The sequence below is a fragment of the Aythya marila genome (assembly GCF_965140915.1).
Source record: "Aythya marila genome assembly, chromosome: 2".
Taxonomy (NCBI): domain Eukaryota; kingdom Metazoa; phylum Chordata; class Aves; order Anseriformes; family Anatidae; genus Aythya; species Aythya marila.
Window position 1 is genome coordinate 87,397,881 of NC_139043.1, and position 27,020 is coordinate 87,424,900.

At 38.2% G+C, this 27,020-nt stretch overlaps 1 protein-coding gene across 8 annotated transcripts in view; it reads right to left on the reverse strand.

The window, feature by feature from the left end:
- The window catches only part of COBL (cordon-bleu WH2 repeat protein), a 154,263-nt gene that overhangs the window by 78,646 nt on the left and 48,597 nt on the right, over positions 1 to 27,020 (reverse strand). For 5 of the 8 annotated variants that reach the window (XM_082753200.1, XM_082753199.1, XM_082753194.1 and 2 more), the window contains exons 5-7: positions 26,263 to 26,307; positions 24,148 to 24,242; positions 19,569 to 19,652 (exon numbers count right to left, since the gene is read on the reverse strand). In XM_082753200.1, the coding sequence (XP_082609326.1) occupies positions 19,569 to 19,652; positions 24,148 to 24,242; positions 26,263 to 26,307 (224 nt within the window). The remainder of the gene's footprint in view (positions 1 to 19,568; positions 19,653 to 24,147; positions 24,243 to 26,262; positions 26,308 to 27,020) is intronic. The other 3 variants (XM_082753195.1, XM_082753197.1, XM_082753198.1) reach the window with 3 other exon arrangements.

Below are 27,020 nucleotides of genomic sequence, written 5' to 3' on the forward strand. Positions count from 1 at the left end.
GGCCAACCACATTTCTTCCATTTTAGTAACAAGTTTGTTAATCAGAAATCCTAGCAATGCCAGGTGCAAGGAGATCACCTACTTTACCAGGTCATCTACTGTATTTCCCATCACTGAAGTAGCACAACCCAGCTGTCCCTGCAGAAGTTACTAAAACCTTCCTATGACAAAGGTCCACACTATCCACAATTACTCTGTTTTACTGCTTAACTGTCCTTAACATAACAAAATATTTTTCCTTGTACTTTAAGTACAATTTCCCTTCTGAGAAGTTTATCTGATTCCTTCTTGTCCTCACCTTAGTAAGGTCATTCAATGTAAAATATCCCGATGTCTCTAGAGCTACGAGTGCAACTTTGGTTTATGTTTACTTTGCACCTCCTGTGGTGTCCAACCTCTTTGAAAGAGTAGAGAAAAACCTAGGTGATTGTTCTTTCAGCCTTTATAGTATGAAAGTTACCACCTGGGAACTACAAAAGAGGAAGCCTCCAGGAGAAAAGTTTTCAGAAACAGTCAGAGGAAACTTAAGAGTGGGCTGCTTGTGAATTTCTAATATTAAATAAGTGTGGATATTATTTCAAGCCCCGTGCACTACACTGAGAACAAAGAGGGTGCCCAAGCAGAGAGCTTCCAAAAACCTTTTTTCAGTTTTTGTTAAGCTTTTTGTGTGTGAAGTAATCTTCAGAACTCCTTTGTCGCTTGGAAATCTGACAAGTATTGAATGAATATAGCAAAATTCTCAAAAAAGTTTATTACTTTTTTATGAACAGTGAAATATTTGAGTTTGATGCTTAGGAATATTATTTTTTAAATCAAATCATTAGTGGATTAGAAAACATGGACTGGGAATACATGCATTCCAGCTAAACATAAACTTGTCTAAATTCTTGGAAATGCAAAAATTGGATGCAGTATAATCACACCTAACTGCTAATATCAGCATCACCTACTACTGCTAACTTCCTCAGTATTCAAGCAGTCTCAGATCACAAATTTAATCTCAGTTCTCCAAAGCTGAATGAACTATTGTGGCACATATAAAGCAGTGGAATACACATCTATGAATTCAACAATGTGTATATAATATTCAAGTACTTTGTTGAGATTGTCAATTTATATTTTTTCAAGATTTAATAATGGATGTGATTCCTCAGTATTTTGAGAATAGAAGCTGTCCCTGAAGTATGGCTCAATATAGGAATTTGCAATAAAACCTGCTGACTCTTCCATTTTAGCACTGTACTTCAAAACCTCTGGTGATTTAAAGTTCAGTATATTTACTCCAAATAATCTCTCCTTTTCCATTTTTCACTATTCCGATTTTCCCAAGCCACACGACTCTTCATGCTTAATGTAATTTTTGTCTACTCAAAACCACTCCTGTGTCAAAAGTAGCAAGAATTCATCTGAGAAAGTATCCCTGCTAGAAAGAAAAAAAACAGTCATATATCAAGGGAAATGGATGCAATGATTTCCTTCCATCACAGCCATACATGCAGATGAGGGAAGACAATCTAACCTCATTTATGTTTGTATGCTTGTATTACCTCTTCTGTTTAAGTGACAGTGTGCTGCATATACATTAAAAAAAAAAAAAAAAAAAAAAAAGTGTATCCCAGCAGAATAAACAAAAATAAACTTTTTCGACAGGGGAGGGCAGACACTACATTTTCTAACTGGTGGACAGAGGGAAAGAAGGCAGATCAATCTCTAAACATTCTCATAAGGCGGGAGCAGGAACCATGCCTCCTGGTGATAATGGGAAGAACTAAGTGTTTGAATCAGTGTTTGGGAGGCACACAAGAATTATTTGTGCCCTCTGATATCAATCCAGACACTTAAGTCACTGCAGTAACAAGCAAGCATGCACCCTAGGGCCTTGTGAATCAGAGCTGAGGAACTTGGTAACAAGAAGGGAAAACATCTTGATTCAGAGCTCTTAGCATTGACAAGCCAACCTCAGTTCAGTGCAGTGAAAATGCACCTGCTACAGGTCTGTCTCATGCTCAGTTTGTTTAGTTTCTGCCACTGAGTGTCCTGTGAAGGATAAAAAATCATTTTGTTGAAATCTGAAGCTAATTAGTCACAAATGAAAGAAACTTAGGTTGCTGAACATTCTCTTCTAAACGAATGTGATTGGTAAAATAAGTAGGTGTATGTTCAGAAAAGCAAGCTTCAGCTCATAACCACACAAGCTGAGATATTTTCCACTTAATATTCCAGATATAAAGTAACTTCTGCCTTCTACCACATTCTCAATTTCCAGAAATACAACTAAAAATCTGTGAAACATAAAATTATTGGAAGATATTTCAACATTGTTATAAATCTAATGACATCCACGAAACAGCCACAAGCTTTAGCATGCATGTGTTACATGCATATCTAATCCCACAAAATGCCACGTTAAGATAAAGGTGACATACAGATCACAGAGAAATCAGACACATTTATGCACGAGCTCCCAGAACACGTCAAATTCCTTCACGCCCTTCTCGTGCTGTGTACCTGATACCATCCGGCTAAATGCTTTTGATTTATTTATTTTTTTCCCTGGATGACAGATGTATTTTAAATAGCTCTACAATGTAAATATTCTTGGTGTTGTTTTGGATATGTAAATCCCAGTGAGACAAAACCATCATTAACATAGCACAAAAAAATACATCAGCACTGTATATTTTCTGTCCTATGTGGTAGTTTAATACAACGTTTACTGTCCACCACTCTGGCAGGAGGTAGGACTGCATGCAGGCTGCAGAAGTGAATTTGCAAGTCAAGCTGAACCACGGGTGACAGTGTGATGCTGGCAGGTGCTTAAAATAGTTTCCTTGCATTTCATACAAGTGTGAAACGTTTGATCTTGTCTTTCAGAAATACATAGACAACTTTGTGCGTTATTTGTTAGAATGCTGTCTTTTTCTTTCTTTAAAAAAAAATAAAATACTGTTTGGGGAAAATACCAGAATCAATTTATATACAAAACGCACCCTCTCAGGGCTGATTTACATCTTTCTGGTTAGACTACTAAAAACTCATCTTCCACAAGTCCAACACTTTTTGTCACAACACATTGTCAAAATGCATCAGCCGATTAAAAAAAGACCATATTTTGAAATATAGATTTTTCATAACTGTCAGAAATATGAATATGTAAAGGCAATATGGGGAAAAAGATTAAATTCAAAATATTATCACAAGGGAATGGCTAACAAAATAGTCAGCAAATTCAGCTACTTACATTATTTATCATTTTTTGGATGGTTGCATGCATATAAACTAAATAACTGTATCATTAAGACAGATAAATGACAACATGAAAAAAAAATCGTCATGTAATATGCCAAGCAATTAAAAAAAAAGGAAGGAGGGGGAGAATAAACTATGAAGAAAAGGGAAGGTTTATCCAAGATAAAATGTCTCATCAAATGGGGATGGAAGATGGACTTGCACTGATAGATGTGGAAGAAGCTTGGTGAATTACAAAATGAACTGGGAAAAAAAAAACAAAAAACAAACAAACATGGAAAACACCACAAGTCTCTTTTGCATATCTGTCCAAGTTGTTCAAAAGGAGAAGAGGAAGAAGTATTAAAGAAAATAGGAAGAAGTAGGAAGAAATAGGGTAGCAACAAAGAGATGGTCATTGCAGATAAAAATGAAGTGGGTATGTTCACCAGATTTGACCAGAGAGGAAACCCCTGCAGAAATTCAAACACAATAATCTGGAAAAGGAGAGGAGCAAAGCAAAGAGCAGAAGACTTCAGAAAATGTGATGATAGAGTACTGGCTCATATCCTGGAGAAGAAACAATGAGCTCAGGAGATTATGCACAACAGAAAACATATTCTGCAAGAAAATGCAATGATTGTTCATATGTTAGTCCAGGAAGATGGCAATGTTAATGCTCAGTTGTTGACATGAGAATGGTGGTGGTAGGGAAATCATATGAACATAACTCAAACTGGTAAAGATTCAGCACTGAAAAGAAGAGGGAAGGAGGTGAAAATATGGATTTGTGAGTATGTAATAACTATTCCTGTGCTAGGAATTCAATGCATACAGACACGCAATGAGGCAGATTGGAAGAAAATAACCAAAGAAACATCTTAAAACCAACCAAAAGATGTCTACAAGTCAATGACAGACACTAGTGGAAAAGTACGTTTTAAATAAAGGAGAAGTGAGAATTACAGAGGAAAATTCACATGGATTCTAACATTCAGTTCAATGTTCGTATAGAAAGGAGACAAAAATATCACAGCAGAAGGGAAACAAAAAGGAAAGAACATTTAAAAAGAGTCTGTTTACACTTGGCCATGGGAAGGCCATTAATAAATCTAGTGAGAACAATCTTGGAAGAATGAAGATGGAAAAAGCCAAATTTTTGTAAGTCTGAAAAGGCTGCTTTCTCCTTTCAGTTACACTTTTGCATTATTTAAAAATAGATGAGCTCAACCAAATAGTGAAGCACAACCAAGCCAAAAATCAAAATCTGTCTTTATTAATGGCCTGGCAACAGACTCCAGGAAAAGGAGAGTTCAAAAGGTCAAAGACCAACAACAGCAAAAAAGACATTTTCGTAATTTCCACTGGTGTTAAGCATTCATCAATCATAAATAACCGCAAAAAGGATCAGAGGTCCTAAGCAAAATTAATTCATCATTGCAGTAAGAGGTTATTTTTTCTAGGCTCAGTGATTCTTTTAAATCAATCAGCCAATGTGATCAGTCCATGGAAGATATAAGCTGCCGTATTTGTGATATATGTCTTTATAAAATTCAAAGTATTTTGAAAAACTACCAAGAAGAACTTCCACCGCAATAAATTCTTTTAACATATAGGGGCTAGAGTTGAACATCTTCAGTATATTTTCACTGTAGATATGCCAATGTATACTGGAGGAGGAGATGGAAATTTCACTTAAAACATACAATTTAAAAAATATCTGCTCTAATGCCTGTATAGCCAATTCTTACGGGACCAAAAATATGAATAAATCCTGGCATGAGTTTTTTGTGTATCTGTTTAGTTTCAAAGAAATAATTTCAATTTTTTACCAAAAGCATTTTTACGCCAGGTTAATTAAAATGAGTTCCCTCCCCCATTTTAATGGAAGTGGTGCCCCCTTCAGCAAATTTTACAGAGACAAAGAACATTAACAACTGATTCTCATCATCCTTCAGGACTGCTGAGCTTGTGACACATATGAATTTTGGCCTCTGAAAATCATTACTTGGTAAAAATAGTATAGCTATTGATGAATGGAGAAAATCTGCACTGAAATTCAAAGGGAAATTTCCACTGAGATCTAGAGAACTTCTCTAAAGTCAAAGAAGTTGCTCTGATTTACTCAAGCTCAGGGAACTGGCTTCCAGTTCCAGTCCCTATAGTCCAATTCCCACACAAATACTTTGTTAATTTAGAATGAGGTTGTGCAACTACTTTTCCCTTTGAAGTCTATGGTAACTGTAGGTGTTTAGCTAGAGGGAGACAAATAAAATCATCCAACTGTCAAAGCAAATTTTCAAAAAGGAAGCTTTATAATTTTTTTAATGATAAAACTGCCAAAAATATTACTGCAAAACGATGCAACCTCTGAAGATTTTAAAATTTACATTAGAAGAACAAATCAGCTTCTGAACTCTGAATTTAGTGCATATCTTAACAGAAATCCTAATTACAGAGTCACTAGGAGGACTCTAGCAACATGAATCAGATGTCGACAGCCAGGAATTTTACTGTTTTAATTAGCCCTTTCAATTGTCTGTGCGCGCGCGTGTGTGTACATAACCTGTGTGTGTATATGCATGTATATACATACATACATGGGTATGTACACACAAATTTTATTGCTTCAATTAGCTCTTTCAAATGCCTGTATACGTGTTTATGTGTGCATGTACACATACTTGAATACAAAGAGCACAACATCTTGGGAACTACACCATAAAGGGGAACCCAAGCCAGCCCCCAAACTGTATCTGCGGTTTCCATGCTGAGCATTTCTGGCAGCAAGTGATGGCACTGAAGCAGACCAGCCTTCTTTAAGGAGATATGACAGCTTGCTGCTTAAGACAAAGACAAAAAAACAAATTCACACAAGTTCACGCACACTATGATCAGAAGGTTAATGATCAGGTACTGATGTCAATAAATCATTTTGATTTACAACAGCTGAATATTTGGTCCCAGTTTGACTGTGGTGGTCAGGAAATATTAGTATAGTGGTGAAGAGAAGGTATAGAGACAACATTTTGTGGCTGGACAGTGAAGAGAGCACATCCAGGTGATACGCACATCCATCTTTTGTTTCATCATACTATAGATCAATACCTAGAGAAATTAAGCTTGTCCCATTAGAGTTGAAACATTTAGGTAGAAAATATGCACACTTATATTCTGAGGAAGTCACAAGGATCTAAAAGTCAAAAGTCATTTCAGGATCTAAGTCTTGCAAGAGCCATAAATTTAGATTTAAAGATTCCTCTCCATTCTGGAGGATTCTACAAAGGCCCTTTAGAGAACAATCAAAATCCTCAACATGCTGCCAAAAATCACACAAATTCAATAACTGGGCACAGAAGCACAGGTTAAGAATGAAGAAGCAGATCTATCTTTGAATTTTCTTAGCATCTTATTCAAACATGAGTTCAAATAATTTTGGCCTTTTAATTCTTCTTATTGTAAGCATTTATTATTATAGTTATAATGCTGACTTCTAAATAAAAGTCAAGATAGAATATAGAATACTGCAAAATGACTGGACGTACAGCTGTGGTGGAGCTCAAGCAACCGCCTTTTCCACTCACCCACTTTTATGTATATCATTTCATATTTCATCTTCCTTTGCAGAATACTATGGCCAACTATGTTTTTCCAAGTCTATAAATTCAGTACATTTTTCCTCATGACTCCAGAGCCTGACTTTTGATAGTCCTAAAAGACCAAATTTCCAACTGTGTATAACTTTGTTTCCTATGCGGATTTAGTGTGAAATACTAAGAAATTAAAGCACTCTGATTTATACGTTCACATTGACTGGACTATTCCAAGCCATTGGAGTGCACTCCCCATGGAGGAGCCGTGGAAGAAATTTTTCAAGTTCAGCTCTGAACTTAAGTGGCAGTGAAGTTAAAATCTGTGGAATCAGATACAGCATATACCTACATTTGGACTTTCACCAGCAATGGGACAACTACCTCTTATAAAAAATTAGTGCTGAGAACTCTGCTTATTTCTCTGGGTATGCACTTCTTCAGATAGCAAAGAAAAATTTGCCTTTGCAACAAATTATTGGTTGGGGAAAGCCAGTCCTTCCTTCACCACTGTTTGCAATTCATCTTCTGCAAGACTTAACTTGTTTACTTTGGGGTTTTCTCCCTCCCCAATGGGAAAATGTTCTATAAATTAAGCAACTTCAAGGGGTTTATCTGTGTCAACTGTCCATCAAAAAGGAGCTAAGTTCTTATGTTTTCAAAGAGGACAGTGAAGTTGCCAGCAGATCTTTCTCCATACAAAAGAGAATCTAAAGTAGCAGAAGAAAGAATGATTTTAAAATGGCCTAGTGTAGATAATGGCTAACAGCTTGTAAAAGACATGGTCTGAAGCCAATTGAAACCAACAGGAATTTTTCCACTGGCTCTAGTGAGTTCTGCAATGGTCATGCAGTCTGCATGTCTCCAATGGTCACTCTAACTTTACGATGCCAAAAGACAGTAACAATGTGATCTAAACTATGCTACCCCTTCTCCAGCATATCTTTTTCTTCAGTATATTCCCAAACTCAACGAAAACGACAACAATGCCAGAATAGAAACCACAGCTCTTATTTTTTAAACACTACATTTGACTACAGATACTGATACTTTAGTTTCTGCTGCTGAAGAAATGAAGAAATTAAAGCCCCTTCCAAAAATACATGCATTAATCGAATCACAACCAGTTGGCAAAGAGTTGTATTAGATGTGTTACCAAAATGCACATTATGAACAGAAAGCCTAAGGAAAGAGCACATGATTAGACACACTGATGTATAGCCTGGCTGTGGAACTATTTCGAGAGGGTTTAAAACAACAAAATGCAAGCACCCCTAGCCCCTCACCCCAAATGATGTTAAACAGAATTTGAACAAATTACTACAAAGCTAACAGACCCTATACTACTTTCACCCTCAGCATGATGCTTTCTTTTGATTTAATATTCAGCCACAGGAAATTAAAAGTAGGATAATATATTAAGACAGTTCACAATCCAAAGCAAAAGCACTGAGAAGTCTTGAAGCCTTGTCTTTTCTTTGCACAGGCATAGAAGGAAGGGTTTTTTCCTTAATTCAAAGAGGTTGCATTGAATTTTTTCTCCCAAAACATTTTTTTTTTGGTGGTGGTGGTGGAGGCAGCTTTGGAAAGGCATGTTGCTTTTAATTATCTACTAGTTAATGACTTTGACTGACTTGTACAATTGCCAATATTTTTAGTTGATATTGCCTTTCTGACCTGTAGCCCTTAAACTGGAACAAGGACCTTGTTTAACGTTTGTTAAATTTAGACGGCGCCACTATCCACTATTACCCCCCTCCCACCCCTGCTGCACTAATCTCCCATGCCAGCTGCTCAAATGTTTACATTTGAAGGGCTTTCTCTGTTTGTGCAGAAATGGTCTCTGCACAGTATCTCTCATCTGTACATTTGCCAGAATCAAGGCAAGAAAAGCCTCGCTGCTGGAATTCTTGATTAATAAATAGTCTTAAATGCTTCTTCTTCCCTTCCCCCTTCTGTCAAATCCATTGCCATTAGGTTTTTATAAGGCAAAACTCCATAGTGCTCTTTATTGGCCTGACTCTTGTCCTATGCAAACAACTCTAAATCAGAAAAAGCTCCATTTGGAGTCTATGAAATTACACCATCTCTGTGCTGAAACTGGGAGAGATCAAAATCAAGACGTGTACCTGAACATTTGCTGGGATGGAAAGAAGAAAATGTTATAATCAGAGGAGGGAAACAAACCAACGGCACTAACAGCCATAAATCTTATGCTAATCTCTCCATCTCTCGTTGGTTTGCTTCAGAGTGGCTGTACAGCTCACATCCTAGACATCAGTTCCACCCGGCTCTCACCGGGTCACCAAGGTGCTGAACCAGAAAAACACATGAACAGGTGCTCAGGATGACACTGGAAAAGTCAATGGGTCCACCTCCTGCACCGACTGCTCATCATCAAGCTCTCCAAGGCTATGTCTTGCTATTTGCCTTGATCTCATTTCCCTTCTTCTGGCCTTCCAGGTGACCATTTTTAAAGCCAGAAATACTTTCCCTGGTTTTCCCGAGTACTTTGAGAATGGCTTAAAAGTGTAAGTGACAAAAACAACAACAAAACCAATCAATCAAAAGTCAACAAGAAAGTTATCTACCTGTAGGTATCACAACTTCACTCTATGTAAATCTTCACAAAAACTGACCACTATTTGTCGCTCTCCTTTCCCTCTCCCACTTGCCTCCCAAAATGCTGCCGTGTGAATTCGAAAGAAAAGCTAAACACAGGAAGATAACAGAAAAATCAATGTCTGAAATTACTTGTAATCATTTCTGTTAAGCACAAGGGGGAAGATCAGCATAGAAGCTACAAGTAATAAAACCTAATTTAGCAACTGTTTATTAAAAAGAAGAATGTGAAACAGCTACACAGACTGCAGGCAATAGAAGGTCTCTTGCAGCAATTAACAGCTGAAGAGCACACACGGAACTGAGAGTTATACAGTCCATGCTTCATATGCACAACTCCTGTTTCAGTTAAAGGGAGACCTGTAAGGCCTGTGAAGACTTATGTAAGTTTGACTTTGCATGAGAGAGCTAAGCCACAAAGTTCACTTAGGAAAACTCCCCCATCAAAGTGAAATGTATTGTGTCCTGTCAGCAAATGTTGTTTTGCAAATCCTCTCTCACCTGCCATAAGATATTATTGAGACATATGGTTTCACACACTACCAAGCAGCTCAGTTTTGCCAACGAACAATAATGCACAGAACAAATATGTGTGGAAATCATGAGATCATCTAATTAAAAGAAATGTTATTGTTTGCCACTACTTTTAATGAAATCGAGTCTTTGCTGTCCACAGAAGAGGCTGGAAAAGAACCAAATCCTATTAGCGCTCATGCCTCAGAAATTCTTTGCAAGAGAAGAGAAATTATACCTTAGCCAGTGTTGAAAATCTTCGCTGTATCTAAAATCTGTATATGCTAATAGGATATTTTAGACGAGTATAATGAATCTATGGTTACATGTGATTCAGATTATGCCACTACAAAAACAGGTGTTACTGTCTGAAAAAAAATTTCCATTGTGTATTAGCAACATGGAGTCCATGACATGCAATTAGCCATTCCTGATTTCATCTAGTAAAGGGCACTGGCATAAATACACACTAATCCTTTCATTACAGTAGTTACATTTGGAAAGCTTTAGAAGAAATATTTTGGATATCCATCATTAAATCAAACAGAAATGTACTTTGCAATGGAATTAATAATTCCCTGACTCATTCCCAGACCATCCCAAACTTAAACACAAAAAGCATTTTATGTACACAGAAATATGTGAAATCCCTTTTTAAGTAACTACATTTCTGCTTATCCAATTGCAGAAAAGCCTGATTCTTAGATAAACTTTTATTTAAAGGTGGTATTTTCAACACCACTGCATGCTGGTCAGTTACACTAAGAACAATAAGCTGAATAAATTATGACCAAAGATGTATTACAAGGCTATTATACACTATTAAGGGTCTCTGTTAATATTAAATACCAAGGAAGCAAAGCATGAGTGGTTGAGATGTCACTAGAAAAATCTCAAATGGAATTTAAGTTTGTCTTTGTTTTGTTTTTTTAATGTCCCCTTATTAATGTAAATTAAAAGCCATCGGCCTTATTAGCTGCTGCTTTATTCTATTTTTTTTTTTTTCAGTGAGTTAACTTCAAAACTTTTCAGTGAAATCAGTAACAAAAGATGAATCAGACATAAAAGGATTTGGGTGGTTAAGGGTGTGTCGTAAGGTCTTAATTAAACATCCGAGGGAGATATCTGAGCCAACTTACGCCAGCCCGACTAGGTACATCCACACAACACAGAAGGATGCCATGGAGCCCAGGTCTGGAAGCTCAATTGCCTCACACATCTGGCCAGCCTAACTTACTGCGTTCTTGTTAGCTTGGGCCTCTCCAAGTCACACCTCTTTGTGCTTTCCCTTCAATAAGCCTGACACATATCCTTATGATGTGCTTACTCCCAGCTTTGGTGCCTGAATTCTGCTTCTGGGCATGCTGAGCATGAAACTGCTGAGAAACTATGCTGCTAACCTCCTGCCTAAACTCCTAACCTCCACTGGACAAAGTTGGCAAGTAAAGTTGGCAAGTCTCTCTGTCTTTGTCAGCAAAGGGGCTTAATCCAAGAGGTGAGCACAAGGCACAGCTAAGAAACCTGGCTCCAAACAAATCCTAACTGCTGGAAGAGGCAGCTATTGGATTTCTCTCCTGTCTTGTCCTTCTCATCCATGCATCCATCCGTCCGTCCATCCATCCATCCACCACTTCAACAGTTCAGCAAGAACATGGGAAATCCAGGTTCAAAACTTTATTCTAGTTAGGAGGAAGCAAACTTCCTTCTCTCCGGAGCAGATTGAGATTATGCTCTGTTCAAACACACAAATACACTAGAAGAAGAGTGAGATGAGGCCACTCATCCCAGCAGTGAACAGTGGCCATTTGGCTCCCCTGCTTCTAACTTCAGTGACAACTTACTTGCTGGATCCAACATCTGCTTAGCATAAAGCATACAAAAACATCTCCGGCGCTGGCACTGGAACGCAGAGCTGCCACCACACTTAAGTTATTTTGTTACTGGTCTGAATAGTTAAGCTTGCTCTTGGTCTGTCTTTCTGAGTCACTGAATATTTGGGTATTTTTACGAAAGGGTGCTTCCCACATCAAGAATACCTCACAGCTTTGTTCCAAGCATCTCTAGCCCAGCAAGTATTTTGGTTTTCATTACAAAGGAGGAAATAATTCTTTCAATAATGGTCCTGAGAGAGATAGATTGGCTGCTGTCTCCAAAGGCACAGAAGGGATCCAAACTTTGATCTCTCGCATTATGGCTAACAGTGGTAGGTGGTAAGTTTTTAAAGTAAAAGCCTTAAACTCAAGATTTCATCAAGAGTAGAGGCCGGCAGCATATACACAAGATGGTCAGAGTTTAACATGTGACTCAAGTGTTGATTTTGGTGGCTTCAAAACTCAGTAAATTAAACTCTGATGCTTAGATCCAGTGCCCTACATAGCTAGAGAGCTTTTCCTTCAAAACTCCCTGCAGAAGCTACTGGTGGAACAGAACCTTCAGAGTCGCCCTTTCACCAGCAGCGACTAAGGGAGAAGAATGACACAACTCCAGTTTTTAAAGACATGGCTGTTTTCTTATTGCCTGGTTTGATCTATGACAAGCAGGCAAATGCAATGCATTGTAGTGATTTTACTCTGTACCACACAACTTTATGTAAAGATGCAACTTCTGGTGATCACCGACTACATGACAATCTTTATTTTTAACAAAACCTTCACTGCTGCCAAAAAAGTGACCTGTGCAAACCCAGCACTCTGAAGTGGAATGGAGGGAAAGTCCAGCCTAAGTGATTTGTTACCAAATCTCATGATCTTAAGCCACTTTTGTGTGGTGAGGGAAGGAGCTGACAAGTGATTCCTGAATGCATGAAGTTGGCAGCATTTGGTTGTACAAGCTAAGAAGCACAGCCAGAAGATGGGTCAGCCAACATGTCTCTTCGCAAGAGTCTGTTTTCAATAGCTTGTAACATTATGATGCTTTAACCAGAGCTGCTGAGACTTTCCATTCCAGGTGTCTGCCTAAGGCTATTTTTTTTTTTTTTTTTTTTTTTTTTTTTGAGACAAAGTAGTTCAGCTGGTTCTGAGAACCAGACTTCTTTTACACTCCACACTAACTCCAAGGACCTTGTCTTTGAAGAGGTCTAGTAACACCATGCTTTGGAGCGAGAACTTGAAGGCTCATGGCAAGCAGCCACTGTTCCAAGCTCTTGCCTTCTGCTACCACATAACTGAAGAAAAAACTGAAGGTATTATGTTAAATATATGAACGTATCTATGATTCACATAAATGGAGACAGGGGATCCTGTAAGTGCGCACCACATAGCTGCATCTCTTCAGCAGACATAACTCTTGATGAAAGGCACCTAATCCACCTAATCCATCCTTCTACTCCGAGACAGAATCAAGTATGTGTAGCTCAACCCCAGGATATTTTCGTAGGTTTTGCAGCCCAGATTAGGTGATAAGTATTTCACAGTCTCTTAAATCCCTTCTGAAACCTCCACACAGTCAGAATTATTTCCCAGTTAGATTTTCATTGCTATACATAGAGCAAATTACTTCTTCCCCTGCCCTCAGTGGACAAGGAGGAAAAAAAAGTTGATAACTGTCTTGTTTGCTACCTATTTGAATTTTGTGAATGCCAGTTACAAGACTGTTGAATCTAGTGAAGCTCAACTACTTGGCAAGAAAAGTTAACAAAATGGTTTTTTTTCCAGAATATCAAAGGACATCAAAATAAAACTGACATGACTAATGTGATGGTGAATCTCATCTTAGATAATTGGTATGTAATAAATCTATTTTTCTTTTAACCATGTAAAACTTTGCACAAGAGAAAGCATTTTTAATTATGTTGCATCTTCTTGAGTGTGATTCTCTGTTAACCACCTCTACTGGCTTATGGGCACCCTGTAACAGAAGAGTGATGAGGACAGACCAATCTGTTGTAATTTTTAGACAACTCTCCATACTCATGTTGGGTTTTAAATTTTGCAAACAAAACTACGCTAAGCAAAATTGCTTCAAAGCCATATCACAAATCTATGCCTTTGACGTCATTGCTCAGATATCTCTAACTGTGTAAAATGCAATAGAAGTATCCCAGGATTTGACCCTGCAAGTGCAAATAGATGCAGACAACATCCTAAGCACTGCCAGGAGACCAAGAAACAAGAATACAGATCTAAAGTGAATGCAATTATCAGAAATAAAAAAAAAAAAAAAACATATTAAAAGTAGATGTCTACTCACTTCCATTTAGATGACATGAACAATATTCTCATTGCTACAGCTCTTACTATCTGGCTACATGAGGTGAAATACTAAACAGCAAAGATGATATTCACTGGTCACTTGGAGCCTGAGATGGTTGAAAAGAAATCACGTTTTCTTTTATGTTTGCATAACCATACTTGATCAGCCTCCAAGCACTTCTGAATTTAGAAAGTGCATCATGAATAACTCCTGCCAGCTCTGAGACATCATAGTTAGAATATATTAAGAGCAAACAAGGCCCTGAAAAGGTAAATAATAAGTTTTTTAAAACCTTTTATAGGGAAAATAGCTATTTCGACCATTTAAGAAGTGACTGCCAACGTTACTAATGTACCAGAAGTGCTCAAGATTTGTTTTCAAACTTTAGGGCAGTATTTTTCTTCAGGATTTTTGACTTTGTTTTTTGTATGGGGACTGGTATGTAAATCAAAGAAAAGCACAAGTAAATATAAAAACAACACCAGAAACAACAACTACAAAAAAATTATACATATGTCCTAAATGTATCTGGTAACTGTTTGAAACCCAAAAGTACTTTTTTTTTTTTCCTGGATATTTTTGTTCATGAGCATATGTAATAATGGCCATGACAGATTCACTAAGCAGAGAACTACTAAATTAGCTGCTTCACTGAGGTTCAGTGATTCTGAGTAACATATTAGTGATTCTGAGTGGCATATTCAGTCATACACATACCAAAGACTAAATTTTTAAATATGTGCTGATGAAAATCTTCTAATATTGGTCTGCTGAAATCGTGTTTGAACTAGAGAAACCTTATGTGATAAGACTTTGTGCTGAAGTTTCAAATCCTCTGATAAGTGTCCCTGGCTGTACTTTTAAATATTTTTTCCCAAGCTGATTTATTACATAAACAAATTCCACATCAGAGATACACGTCGTTCAGCACTTGGGATGTGTTTTTTTCACTCTTGATTTATGAAAACACAAAGGCCCCCAAAATAAAAAGAGCTAATTTTAGTACTGTGTTCCAAGTATCAGGTTTCATCTTGATCAACTGTTCACTTGAGGACAGTGACACCAAGTGGCAGAGATGACAAACTCCCCCTTTCTTTCTCAACTGCAGCTGAGTCCGTCTTTGACGCACAAAAAAAAATAGGGTTAACTGTGCTGCAACTTCCAACTGCTTCATTTGTATGTTGAATTCATAAAAGCTCTTCTGCTTAGCATAAAATTGGTACAAATTAAAATAAGAGATTTCTGCTTTGTTTACAACATACCATTAAATTTCAGATCCATTAAATCGTTTACTGATGTATGGTAAAATGAACTGCTGCATTCTGAAGACTGTCATGAAAAAGACTTTTCTTCCATTCTTACAGTCTCTGCAGTGTTAAATTTTTCTTTTATCTTTTTTTTCTTTATTTTTGCTGATACTGTAAGTGTCCTTTCATCTCAGCATAACTGTTGACTTTCCCATCTCGATTTTGAAAATCAATTTCTTCATCAACAATCAACATTTTAAAAGCATTAATAATTAAAAAACTATTTATAAAAATAAAGAACTGAGGATGTTCTGGTGTATATAAAGGGAATATAACTTGTTCTTCAATAAATATCAAAGACTTCCTAATTCTTATAGCTTTATTCTATCCCTTCATATTCCTCAGTTAAAAAAAAAAAAACAACAAAACAAAACAAAAACAAAAAAACCACGCTAACACTAGAACAGAGTCATTACTTTTTCTACTTTTTTTTTTTCCTATTTTTTTCTTACATTTTTCAGTGCACATTACCACCATATAATAGTGAAAAAAAGTATTTAAACAAGGAACACCAAAGTTCTTCATCATGCCCACAACTCAGCTGTACTTCACGATTTGCCTATTTCCATATAGGCAAGAAAGATTTTCCTGATCCAGACAGTGTAACTCCTTGCACTATGCTGAAGACAATCTTTGAAAGGCAATGCCAAAATATTTTCGTTTCAAAAATTACTCTGGAACTTTGGTTTTAATTCCTGCACTGCAACGCAAAATGCTTTCAAGATGACCTACAACAGTGAAAAAAAAAAATCTGGAGGACAGACTATTCAGTGGATAAGGAATTGGCTGAATGGCCACAGCCTGAGTGTGGTCAATGACTCTAAGTCCAGGTGGAGGTTGGTGACAAGTGTTGTCTCTCCAGGGTCCATCTGAGGACCAATGCTGTTTAAGATCTTTATCAATGACATATACAGTGGAATCAAGTGCACCCTCAACAAGTTTGCGGGTGACACCAAGCTGAGTAGTGCAGTTGATACACCAGAAGGAAGAGATGTGATCCAAAGGGACCTAGACAAGCTGAGACCACGTGAAATGAATGAGGTTCAACAAGTCCAAGAGCAAGGTGCTGCACCTGTGTCAGGGCATTCCCAGACATGAGTACATGCTGGGAGAAGAACTCAGGGAGAGCAGCCCTGCAGAGAAGGACTTGGGGGTTCTGCTGGACAGAAAGCTCAACATGAGCCAGCAGTGTGTGCTTGCAGCCCAGAAGGCCACTGCGTCCTGGGCTGCATCAACAGAGGGGTGGCCAGCAGAGTGAGAAAGGTGATTGTGTCCCTTTTCTCTGCCCTTGTGAGGCCCAACTTGGAGTACTGTGTTCAGGTCTGGGGCCTTCAATCATAAGAAAGACACAGAGCTGTTAGAGCAGGTCCAGAGGAGGGCCACAAACATGATTAGAGGGCTGGAGCACCTCTCCTGTGAAGAAAGGCTGAGAGAGCTGGGGATGTTCAGCCTGGAGAAGAGAAGGCTCTGGGGAGACCTCATATTGGCCTTCCAGTACTTGAAGGGGGCTTGTAAAGAAGATGGAGAGCAACATTTTATGCAGGCAGAAAGTGGTAGGACAAGGGGGAATGGTTTTCAACTAAAAGAGGGGAGATTTAGATCAAATATTTAAAAGAAATTCTTAACTCAGAGCGTGGTGAGGCACTGGCACAGGCTGCCCACAGAAGCTGTGGGTGCCCCATCTCCGGAGGTGTTCAAGGCCAGGCTGGATGGGGCTTTGGGCAACCTGGCCTGGTGGGAGGTGTCCCTGCCCATGGCAGGGGGTTGGAGCTGGGTGGTCTTCCAAGGTATCTTCCAACCCAAGCCATTCTATGGTTCTGTGAAACCACGGAATGGGAAGCCTCTACTGCATGACAATTTGCAGGAAGTCCTGTCTTACCCCATTAAAATTTCTTCTATATAATGAGATCTACATGTATATTTGACATACATGGCCATGTAAGATACCATTTAGTTTGAGTAAGGATACTCAGTTACCCTGAAGTATATAAATGAGACTACAATCACTGGAATAAAGAATTACTCAGAATGACTGGGGGTCTCAAAGTCCAGCCCATAAGGAATTGCTAAGCTGAATTTTAGAAGAAGTGCCTTCATTGGAATTTCCAGATTAATTTTATCTTAACATATGTTAAGATACATATGTATCGAACATATGTTTATACAAGTGATCTATGCTAGCTGTCTATGCCGAGTTTACAGTATATTAGAATTTTTTTCCACCTAAGATCTCACAATTGTTTACCTTTTTCTTAAAGCCCATCTAGCCTGTTTGAAGGATTCATGTCCTGAACTGCTGAGAGAATCAGTTAGACTTATTTTATACATTCTCATCAAACTTTTAACAGAATAGTACAGAATTAAATTGAACTATTTAAATACATTCATTCAAGTATGTACTTATGACTTAGTAGGATCAGTGCTCAAACAAAAGTGTCAAGCCAGAAGTTGAAGATATAAACACTGAACAATGGCTACATTGTTCTTGAAGATTAATTGCTCTTAAGAGAAAAGAAAAAAAAATCCCTGACCTGAAGGTGTTGATGTAGCTGAATTAAAAGGTAATGCTTTTTTTACCTCCTACTACGAGATCCCTTTGGTCTCTAATCTCTATTGTTTGTGCTTTCAAAAGACAAAAGTTACATTGTTTTGACAAGACAGGTTTGAACATTTTTCATCAATGACAAAGGAAAAAAAGGTCTTCATTTGTAATTTGCCCTATGAGATTCCCTACAAAAATTAAAAAGAAGCATCCCTCTTCTGAGGAAGCACCACACGCTAGTATAAAAGACAGTTCAGCATAGTTGAACTACCTTCATCATATCTTCACTTGGAATCCCTCTTCTTCCTCCTCCTCTTGTCATAGCTGGGTATTAAGACACTGAGATTAATGTTTAATGGCAGTGAATACAACAGATATTTTATTTTTTGGCAAGATTATGAAGGTTTTTGTAGACTTTTATCTCATGTATTTCAATTACTGACATGACCTTGTACTATAACTTTATATCAATAGAGACCTCAACAAAACAGTCTTTTTACAGTGTCACCCAAGTTTTTGGTGTCATACACCACTTTCTAACTTTTGTACTCTTTCATATAAGAAGGCTTCACAGATTTGAAGAGTTAGGTGTTTTTTAATCTCACAACCAATCATTTCTCCATCTATTTCCCCATTCTGAGTTCTTTCATATAATTTTTATTATTATTATTCTTTAATTTGGGTTCTGTTTTATCACTCCTCCTCCATTTTTTTCTGTAATTTTCTGTCACTCTTCACCCTGACTAGTGATTTGCACATTTTGCGGATCAGCACTCTTTCTCCAAATATTTGTTTGTAAAATGGGGATTCAGATCTAAGTCTCACATTTCAGGTTTCTATCATGTCATCAACACAGTCTTCTCCAGGTTTTGAAAACATAAGAAAGAGACAAGTAATAATAATAGTAATAATAATAAAAAAAAGCAACAGAAAGACACCACGTTTATTATGATTACAAATCCAAAAGAACAGCCTTACAAAAATATATAGGATTCACACTTACTAATTATAAACCTAAATCCTGGTAGTTTCGTAGTCTGACAGGAACTTAAAAACCTTCCTAAATGTGGTTCACAGGATTTTTGTGCCCCCAAACCTACTCACGTATGTAACAAAACCCCCTTCTGTTATCAACAGTATTTAAAACAAAAGTACTCTCCATCCCCAGCTACTTGAGAAACAACTTGAATGCTGCCATGCGGAAAGCAGACACATAAAGGGATAAAAGAGAAAGGTGTGGCTTTATAAGAAATGTCACAGATAAGGCACATAAACACATGCTTGCATCAGGCACTGTTTGGAAGTCACAACTACACCCTTGTTTTTTTGCTTTTTTGCTCATGATTGCTTAGAATTTAACTTTGAAAGAAACATGATTTATAATTAAGCTAGCAAGATCTTTATCTGAAGAAAATGCATTGCACTTCAAGATGTGAACCCAGGTAACTAAACTAGGAAGTAGGCTATTTCTACTTCTACTTGGCTAAGCACTGGGAACAGCAGTGGGTTCTGGCTACTCAAACTGGAGGATCTAATAGGAATGCAGTAGCATCTACAGGCCACATTAGTACTTACATCCAAGCTTCCTTCACTTGTAGATGTAGAACTAAAAACATCCTCCTCACCATAATCTCTGTTCATCCTCAAGTGTTCTTCTGTCTGCAACACAAATAGTATCCTACACAGAAGTAGCAAAGCAAAGAAAACAGCAGAAACATGCCACAGCAAAGCACCAAACCTCATTATGGAACCAGGATGAATTGCTGCAGTAGCATTAGATCTGATTGCTGAGAAACACTGAAGTAGTCTGCAACATTTTTCTGATGTAGGCAAGGCCCCAAAAGATCTATTAACAGGAGCATGTAAGAAAATGAAACCAGAACAATTCTAAGGCAAAGAAAACAGGTAGCAGCAAGCAGGTCCTGCAGCACCAAGGGCCAGGTTGTCACTCTGCTATACCTGCAGAGACAGGGTTGCAAGCACAGAGCTTCTTTCCCCCCACATGTAAATGACAGGTCCTCTTTAATATCTTCATCGATGATCTGGACGAGGGCATCGAGTGCACCCTCAGTAAGTTCGCAGATGACACCAAGTTAGGTGCGTGTGTCGATCTGCTTGAGGGTAGGAAAGCTCTGCAGGAGGATCTGGATAGGCTGCACCGATGGGCTGAGGTCAACTGCATGAAGTTCAACAAGGCCAAGTGCCGGGTCCTGCACCTGGGGCGCAATAACCCCAAGCAGAGCTACAGACTGGGGGAGGAATGGTTGGAAAGCTGCCAGGCAGAGAAGGACCTGGGAGTGATGGTGGACAGTCGGCTGAATATGAGCCAGCAGTGTGCTCAGGTGGCCAAGAAGGCCAACGGCATCCTGGCTTGTATCAGGAACAGCGTGACCAGCAGGGCTAGGGAGGTGATCGTCCCCCTGTACTCAGCTCTGGTGAGGCCGCACCTCGAGTACTGTGTTCAGTTTTGGGCCCCTCGCTACAAGAAGGACATCGAGGTGCTTGAGCGGGTCCAGAGAAGGGCGACGAAGCTGGTGAGGGGCCTGGAGAACAAGTCCTACGAGGAGCGGCTGAGGGAGCTGGGCTTGTTCAGCCTGGAGAAGAGGAGGCTCAGGGGCGACCTTATCGCTCTTTTTAGGTACCTCAAGGGAGGCTGTAGCGAGGTGGGGGTTGGCCTGTTCTCCCACGTGCCTGGTGACAGGACGAGGGGGAATGGGCTTAAGTTGCGCCAGGGGAGTTTTAGGTTAGATGTTAGGAAGAACTTCTTCACTGAAAGGGTTGTGAGGCACTGGAACAGGCTGCCCAGGGAAGTGGTGGAGTCACCATCCCTGGAAGTCTTCAAAAGACGTTTAGATGTAGAGCTTAGGGATATGGTTTAGTGGGGACTGCTAGCATTAGGTCAGAGGTTGGACTCGACGATCTTGAGGTCTCTTCCAACCTAGAAATTCTGTGATTCTGTGATTCTGTGACTGCTTCATATATCCCTCTCAAGCCTGGATCCCATGATCATCTGCAAAGGACCTCTGCACTGCTGTATTGCTTAGCAGTGCCAATTTAATCTTGATTTAGCCTCAGGCACGTGGCTACATTTCACATCAAAAAGATATGGGGTTCATGACACCTTTATGTTTTTTATGCCAGCTTCAGGAGAACAGAGGGTAACTGATCCAGCATAAAATTAGAATGGACTGAAGATGATACCTTATCTGGCATTAAGCCTATAAGCACGAAGTTAACCAAAGAAATACCTTCAATCAGTTTGTATCAAACATGAGAATAGGTTTCTGCTTTTATTCTGTGTCATGGTGTTTTTCATATAGCAGAAAAAAAAGAACTCTAAAAGCTAGATCTAGTGTATTGTCATACCACGATTATTGCCTTCAGCGAGCTCAGAAAGCAAGTATGTGTGTGGGCATGGAAATCTGAGTGTGGGCCTATAGAGCGGAGTGACACTTGATCCCAGACAGCTTGCAACACAGGCTAGTGCTCTCTTCTTCCCTTGCAAAAGAAGTCGTCTTCCCTGTAAATGTATGCGACTCTACAGCATGCCCTGGGTTCAAGACTTTGGACAAGTCTTGCCAGTAACTAGTTCTAAAATAGAGACTACACACGGCCCCATGCAGTGATTCTGTCTTTGTGTGTGTGTATGCAAACGACGATGCAAACAAAAAGAAATTAAACAAGTAAGCAGAACCGAATGAAGTCTTGCAGAGGAGTAAAACTCTAAGGGAGTAACAATTAAAAACAGTTTTGGAAAAAACCTTCTGGGCCTGCGTGTGTGTGTTCTGAAACCACAGCACATCCCCCCATACAATCCCTTCATAAACTTATTAAATCATTTCTTAAAAGAAGTTAGTTTGCCCCCATTCTGCTAACTACATCTGTTCAGCAGTTTCACTGTTGTTTTGTCTAGAAATCTGCCATAATACTCAGCCAGCTGTATTACGGCCACTTAACGCTTGCTCTTGTGTGCTGCACAGTTCTTCAGTTTTCAGTAATTTTTCTGAATATTTGGGCTCAAATTGCTAGAGGTTCATACTGGAAAGGTAATGATGACTTCCTTGCAGGTCTAAATAAAACTGTTGTTTTAATCCCTCTTCCTATAGACTATTCAACATCTGAAAGTAAGAGTTCAATAAAGACATCATCAGGAAAAGTCAATTAACTTGTCAGCCAGCAAGACTCGTCTGACAGCAAGACTTACACCTTCACTTCAGATTTACAAGTTGTTCCTCATACTTGTTTGAACAGTTCTTACTACCTACCAGGACAAACATTACTTGTACCTTATTAATCGACCCTCCGCATCTTTAACACTTATTAAAATATATCTTTAAAAAAGCAACCTCAGAGTATGACCTCCTGTGTCTGATTTACAAGCATGAGAAAGAAGAGAGGGGGGTGGTGTATAAAAGAATAAAGAGTTTGTAATTTCTAGGACACTCATTCCAAACTCGGCTGTGAAAAAAACACTGCAGTAACCACAGCACTGGCAGGTTTCAAAGCTCTTTTCCAGTGTTGTAAGTGAAATTATTCTGTAAGCTAAATCTGAGCTGCTTCTGGAATTACAACTCCGAGAGCAGACACTTCATAACGAGGTTCAGTAAAATGGGAACAGAGGAACAACTTTAACACAGTAAACTTCATGCTGCAATATGTTCAGTTCCTCCAGAGCAGCTACAGAGCCATGGCATGCCCTAGAGGCTTGTGCTGAGCTCCTTTGTGATCTAGATTCTTCCAAGCAGATGCTGTATTATTACTCTAGTTATGCTTTTGTTCCCTGCTAAATGGGAAATAATTTCTTACAGAGGATAAACACACAAAACTGACTCACTTACTATCGCATAAAATACAGCTCTGATGCATCATCCTTCATAAAATGTTAAGAATAGATCAGCATCCATGTTTGACCAAATTTTTCAACATAGTGTCGATAAAGTGTCCACACAAGAAGCCATTGCCTGATAAAAACACTCCAAATTTGATCATAATAAAAAGGGCTGAGAACTAATAAAAATTTTGGATAGCTTATACAGTTTTAAAAATGTGACTGAGGAGACTGGAAGGGTTAAAAGTAACACTGGTCCATCAAGGAAGTGTACGTTACTTAGTACCAGTTAACCTGATTTCACTGCAAAAGCCTTAGAAAGCTTTTAAAATAAGACAAAAGAAAAATGCTATTTTACTCTGACATTCTCAAGTAATAAATACTTTATAATCAAATCATTTGACACAGCTAATTATAGTGAAGGAAGTAAAAAGTGTTAAGTTAAAAGTGTAGTATGTTCTTGAGCTAGAAATTTTTACTATATTTAATTTCTGCAATGTGGCACATATTTTTCAAAAAGGCATCTCAATAAATTCTAAGATCTACAGAGAATGCATAAACATTATTTTCTAGTTTTCTCCTTATAAAGTCACCATCACATCTTCTTCTCTAATTGTTTAAAGTTATTTAAATTTAGCAACTCTAATTGTATCTTGAGTTTAGTTGAAGCAAGTTTTTATACAAACTTTCTTTTTTGAATTTTCCAACTCCAAATTAAAAACAAAGTTAAAAATGCCCAACATGCACCCCTGTGGACACTGATCCTTCAGTTTATTACTCCTTTTAGTACTGTGAGCTTTCTTCTACACCTAATTCACCAGTTTTACAGACTGGAGATGGCAATAACGCAAAAGTACAGATTACTGAAAATATAAATGCTTTAAAACAAAGTATCACACACACACACGAGTTAATAAGACACTTCTACGTGATATCTAGAGTAATGTGTTCTATATTGCATCAGTTCCTTCATAAATGCTTTTTTTTTTTCCTCTTCAATCTGAGTGCTACTAATAAGTGGATATAAGTTGCTTAAAACTCCTGCCTTTTGTTGCTACCTACTGAAGTAACAGCATTTAAAAAAAATAAAATTAAGTGGTTAATATGCCCAACTCCTTGAATTAGCTGAAATCCCCATCAGACTGTACTGATTAACTGTAGTTTATGCATCTGCTAAAAGATGACTGCATGGAGAAAAAAAAAAAAAAAAAAAGCAGAACAAAACCAAATCAACAACAGACCCCATTGCCCAGAGACAAAATACAAAAATACATCTGGAAATAAATCAATTCTCTTTATCAAGGTAGTACATTGATAAACACTTACCTTGCTGTTGCTTCTGTTAGCTTTGAAAAATCCCAGAAACCCTTTCTTTTCTTTTTCTACTGCATCACTGCTTAGCGAAACACTTCGACTTGGTTCTGAAACAATTACAATAGAAAATTTTTACATTTCTGCAATAAAGATCAGTATTTTAATACATTCTGGGTTAATGCTGTATTTTTATGAGCTGGCAATGTTATGAACTGCAGTATCTAGTAAATGCCAGATCCTGCGCTTTCTTTTTCATTAGACTTCTATTTGCTCCAAGTTTGTTCCCATATCCAGTGAAGTGAATAATAAAGTCATAAACTTAGTAAATTTTTGATCACAATTTAGTACTCCTCAGGATTGTCTGATTCCCTCGATCTCCCTACAACTTCCCCCTCATCAGTTCAGCTGGATGAGTGATGTGATAAGGTCATACCTTACGGGGAACAAACATTAGTTTGACATTTGATATACAGACTGTCAAACTCAATTTTATTTTATTTTTTAAATGAACACTGCATAAAGGTAGAGAGATTTATTCTCTTTCAAGAACATCAGAATATCCCACTAGCACAAAGAGTTTAACACAGAAAAGTTGCTTTCTCTTTTAAGTATTTACTTGTTTAATAACAATTAATAAAGCATACAAAATAACTTGTTTCTTCACATAAAAGTCTACTTCACATACACAAAAAAAAAAAAGACAACTTTATCCCAGAACTTTGGTAAACTAACTTGCATTTCACACAAAGCACATGATTTTCACACAGGATCACTTGCACATCCATAACATAAGGTGTTAGAAGGTGTTATGCACATAGAGTAGTTCAAAGCACAATGGAAAAGTAGAGGTGGTGAACCCTGGGGAAAACAGGGAGAAACTATCCCTAAGAAAGACTGCAACTCCACTGAAAAAAAAAAAATATATATCCAGTAACACATTAATACCTTCCTCAAATACGAAGCACTGCCTAAGCTCATTCACCAGAAACTTCTTCTTTTCTACTCAGGGCTGGGCTGCACCTGGATGTGGATCGTGATTGCCTTGCTCAGCTAGTCTTTGACAATGGTAAGCCATGGTAGTAACTGCTGATATCAGCAGTTTGATGGAAATCTAAATGGAGTTGGGATCTTAAGCACTGCATACCATCTCAAAACAACAAGCAATCTGCATATTTTTTTTTCTGAAATAAGCACAGCTGCTATTCACTTTAGCATCATGCTCTGTATAAGAAGAAGCCACAACATGCAACGACTTAAGAAAAAAAGCACTGGCTTCAGTGAAGCCATGAGGGAACAGGCCATGAGTTAAGATTCACTCAATGTCTGTCACTGTTTGCTTCCTACCTGAAAAGTTATAGAAGTTATTCACTGTTTTACTTTGGTTATGTTGTATTTACTACTAGCAATGCAAAGAAGTAACTAATCAATCATTCTTCTCTTGAGGATAATTAATTTAACTATAACAGATTTAGTGGAGGAAAAATATATTAAATATACACCTTTTCTGTATAACTGGAAGCAGAAGCACAAATGTCATCTAATCAAACCCTATTTAGTGTAGTAGTTCAGAAGTCGGCATCTACCCAGAGTTATCCAACATGCATGCATATGTTTAAGTTTGGTATTAAAATGCTTCATTACAAGTAAATTGGAATTAGTGGAAGATCTCATGGGTCTCAAAAGACTTTGTCTCCACTACTATAAGAAGTTTCAATGCAGAAGACTTGAGATTTCAGTATTCCTGATATTCAGCTAATCATGTTTTAGGTAACAATAAAAGGTTTGGAATCTGCGTAGAAGCATACGATGCCAGACAGTGGTTAAATGTCAGGATTTGTTAATTGTTGGTATTTTGATGGACAACAGTTAAATGACAAAATTTGTTAATTGTTGGCATTTTAGTGGCAATTACTGAACAAGCATTATGAGCATTATGCACACAAGTGTGCTGGTTCTGACGCAAAGCATGACCACGGGAACAACACGGTCCAAAAGACAGCACAGACTGTGAAAATAGCTTTTTTCTTGACAGCGCTTTACACTAGGATGTTAAAGATCCATCTCCTAGAGCCACAACAAACAGCAGGAAGGGAAAGCTGACTTCCCCTCAGCATCACTGTACAGTACCTCTGTAGTTCAGAGAAGGTTCAGACTGAGTTTTTGATGGAGGAACTGGAAAAGGCAGGCAATGAAAGGACAAGAGAAGACATATTAAAGTTCTAGTATTGCCCAGTAAACCGCAGCATTATTCATTCATCACTCCTAATGTTTGTGTCCTAAGGACTGTGGAAACAAAACCTTATCTGACATCAGACATGCAGCGCTCCTACTAGAAGCTGCTTAGCTGAGAAAAAGTTTGTGTTCCTTGTCGGTTCACTAGGGAAGTTGCTTCAGCTGCTACACCAAATTGTGTTAGCAGGTGGCAGCAGAGCTTGTCTTTCTATATTTTGGCTTCGGTATTTTTACTTCAGGGAAGGAGCACTTTGTTTTTTAATAGAATCTGCTCTTATAAATGCAGCCTGTGCTTTCAGCACCTCTGGTGCCACACTCATTAGTGAGAAGGTACTTTAAAAATCTGTTTTTCTGGTAATTAAATAGCCTGGACAACCTACTCCATGCACAATCCTTAGGCCAGATGCTTTTTGGAGCAATGGGGTTACTCTGCTGGAAGGTTACAGATGAGAATATGGGAGGAAGGAATTTGCTCGAACAAAGGGAACCTTTCCTAAATTTCATGTGTATTTACTGTTCTCATCAGGACCACAGTGCAGACTGAGAGGGATACAGAGAAGGCTGACATACATTCAGGAACAGGGGATACTATCAGAATGAAAGGTATACTAAAAGGTTCAAAATGATAACATATATTTTTTTCTGATGCTGAG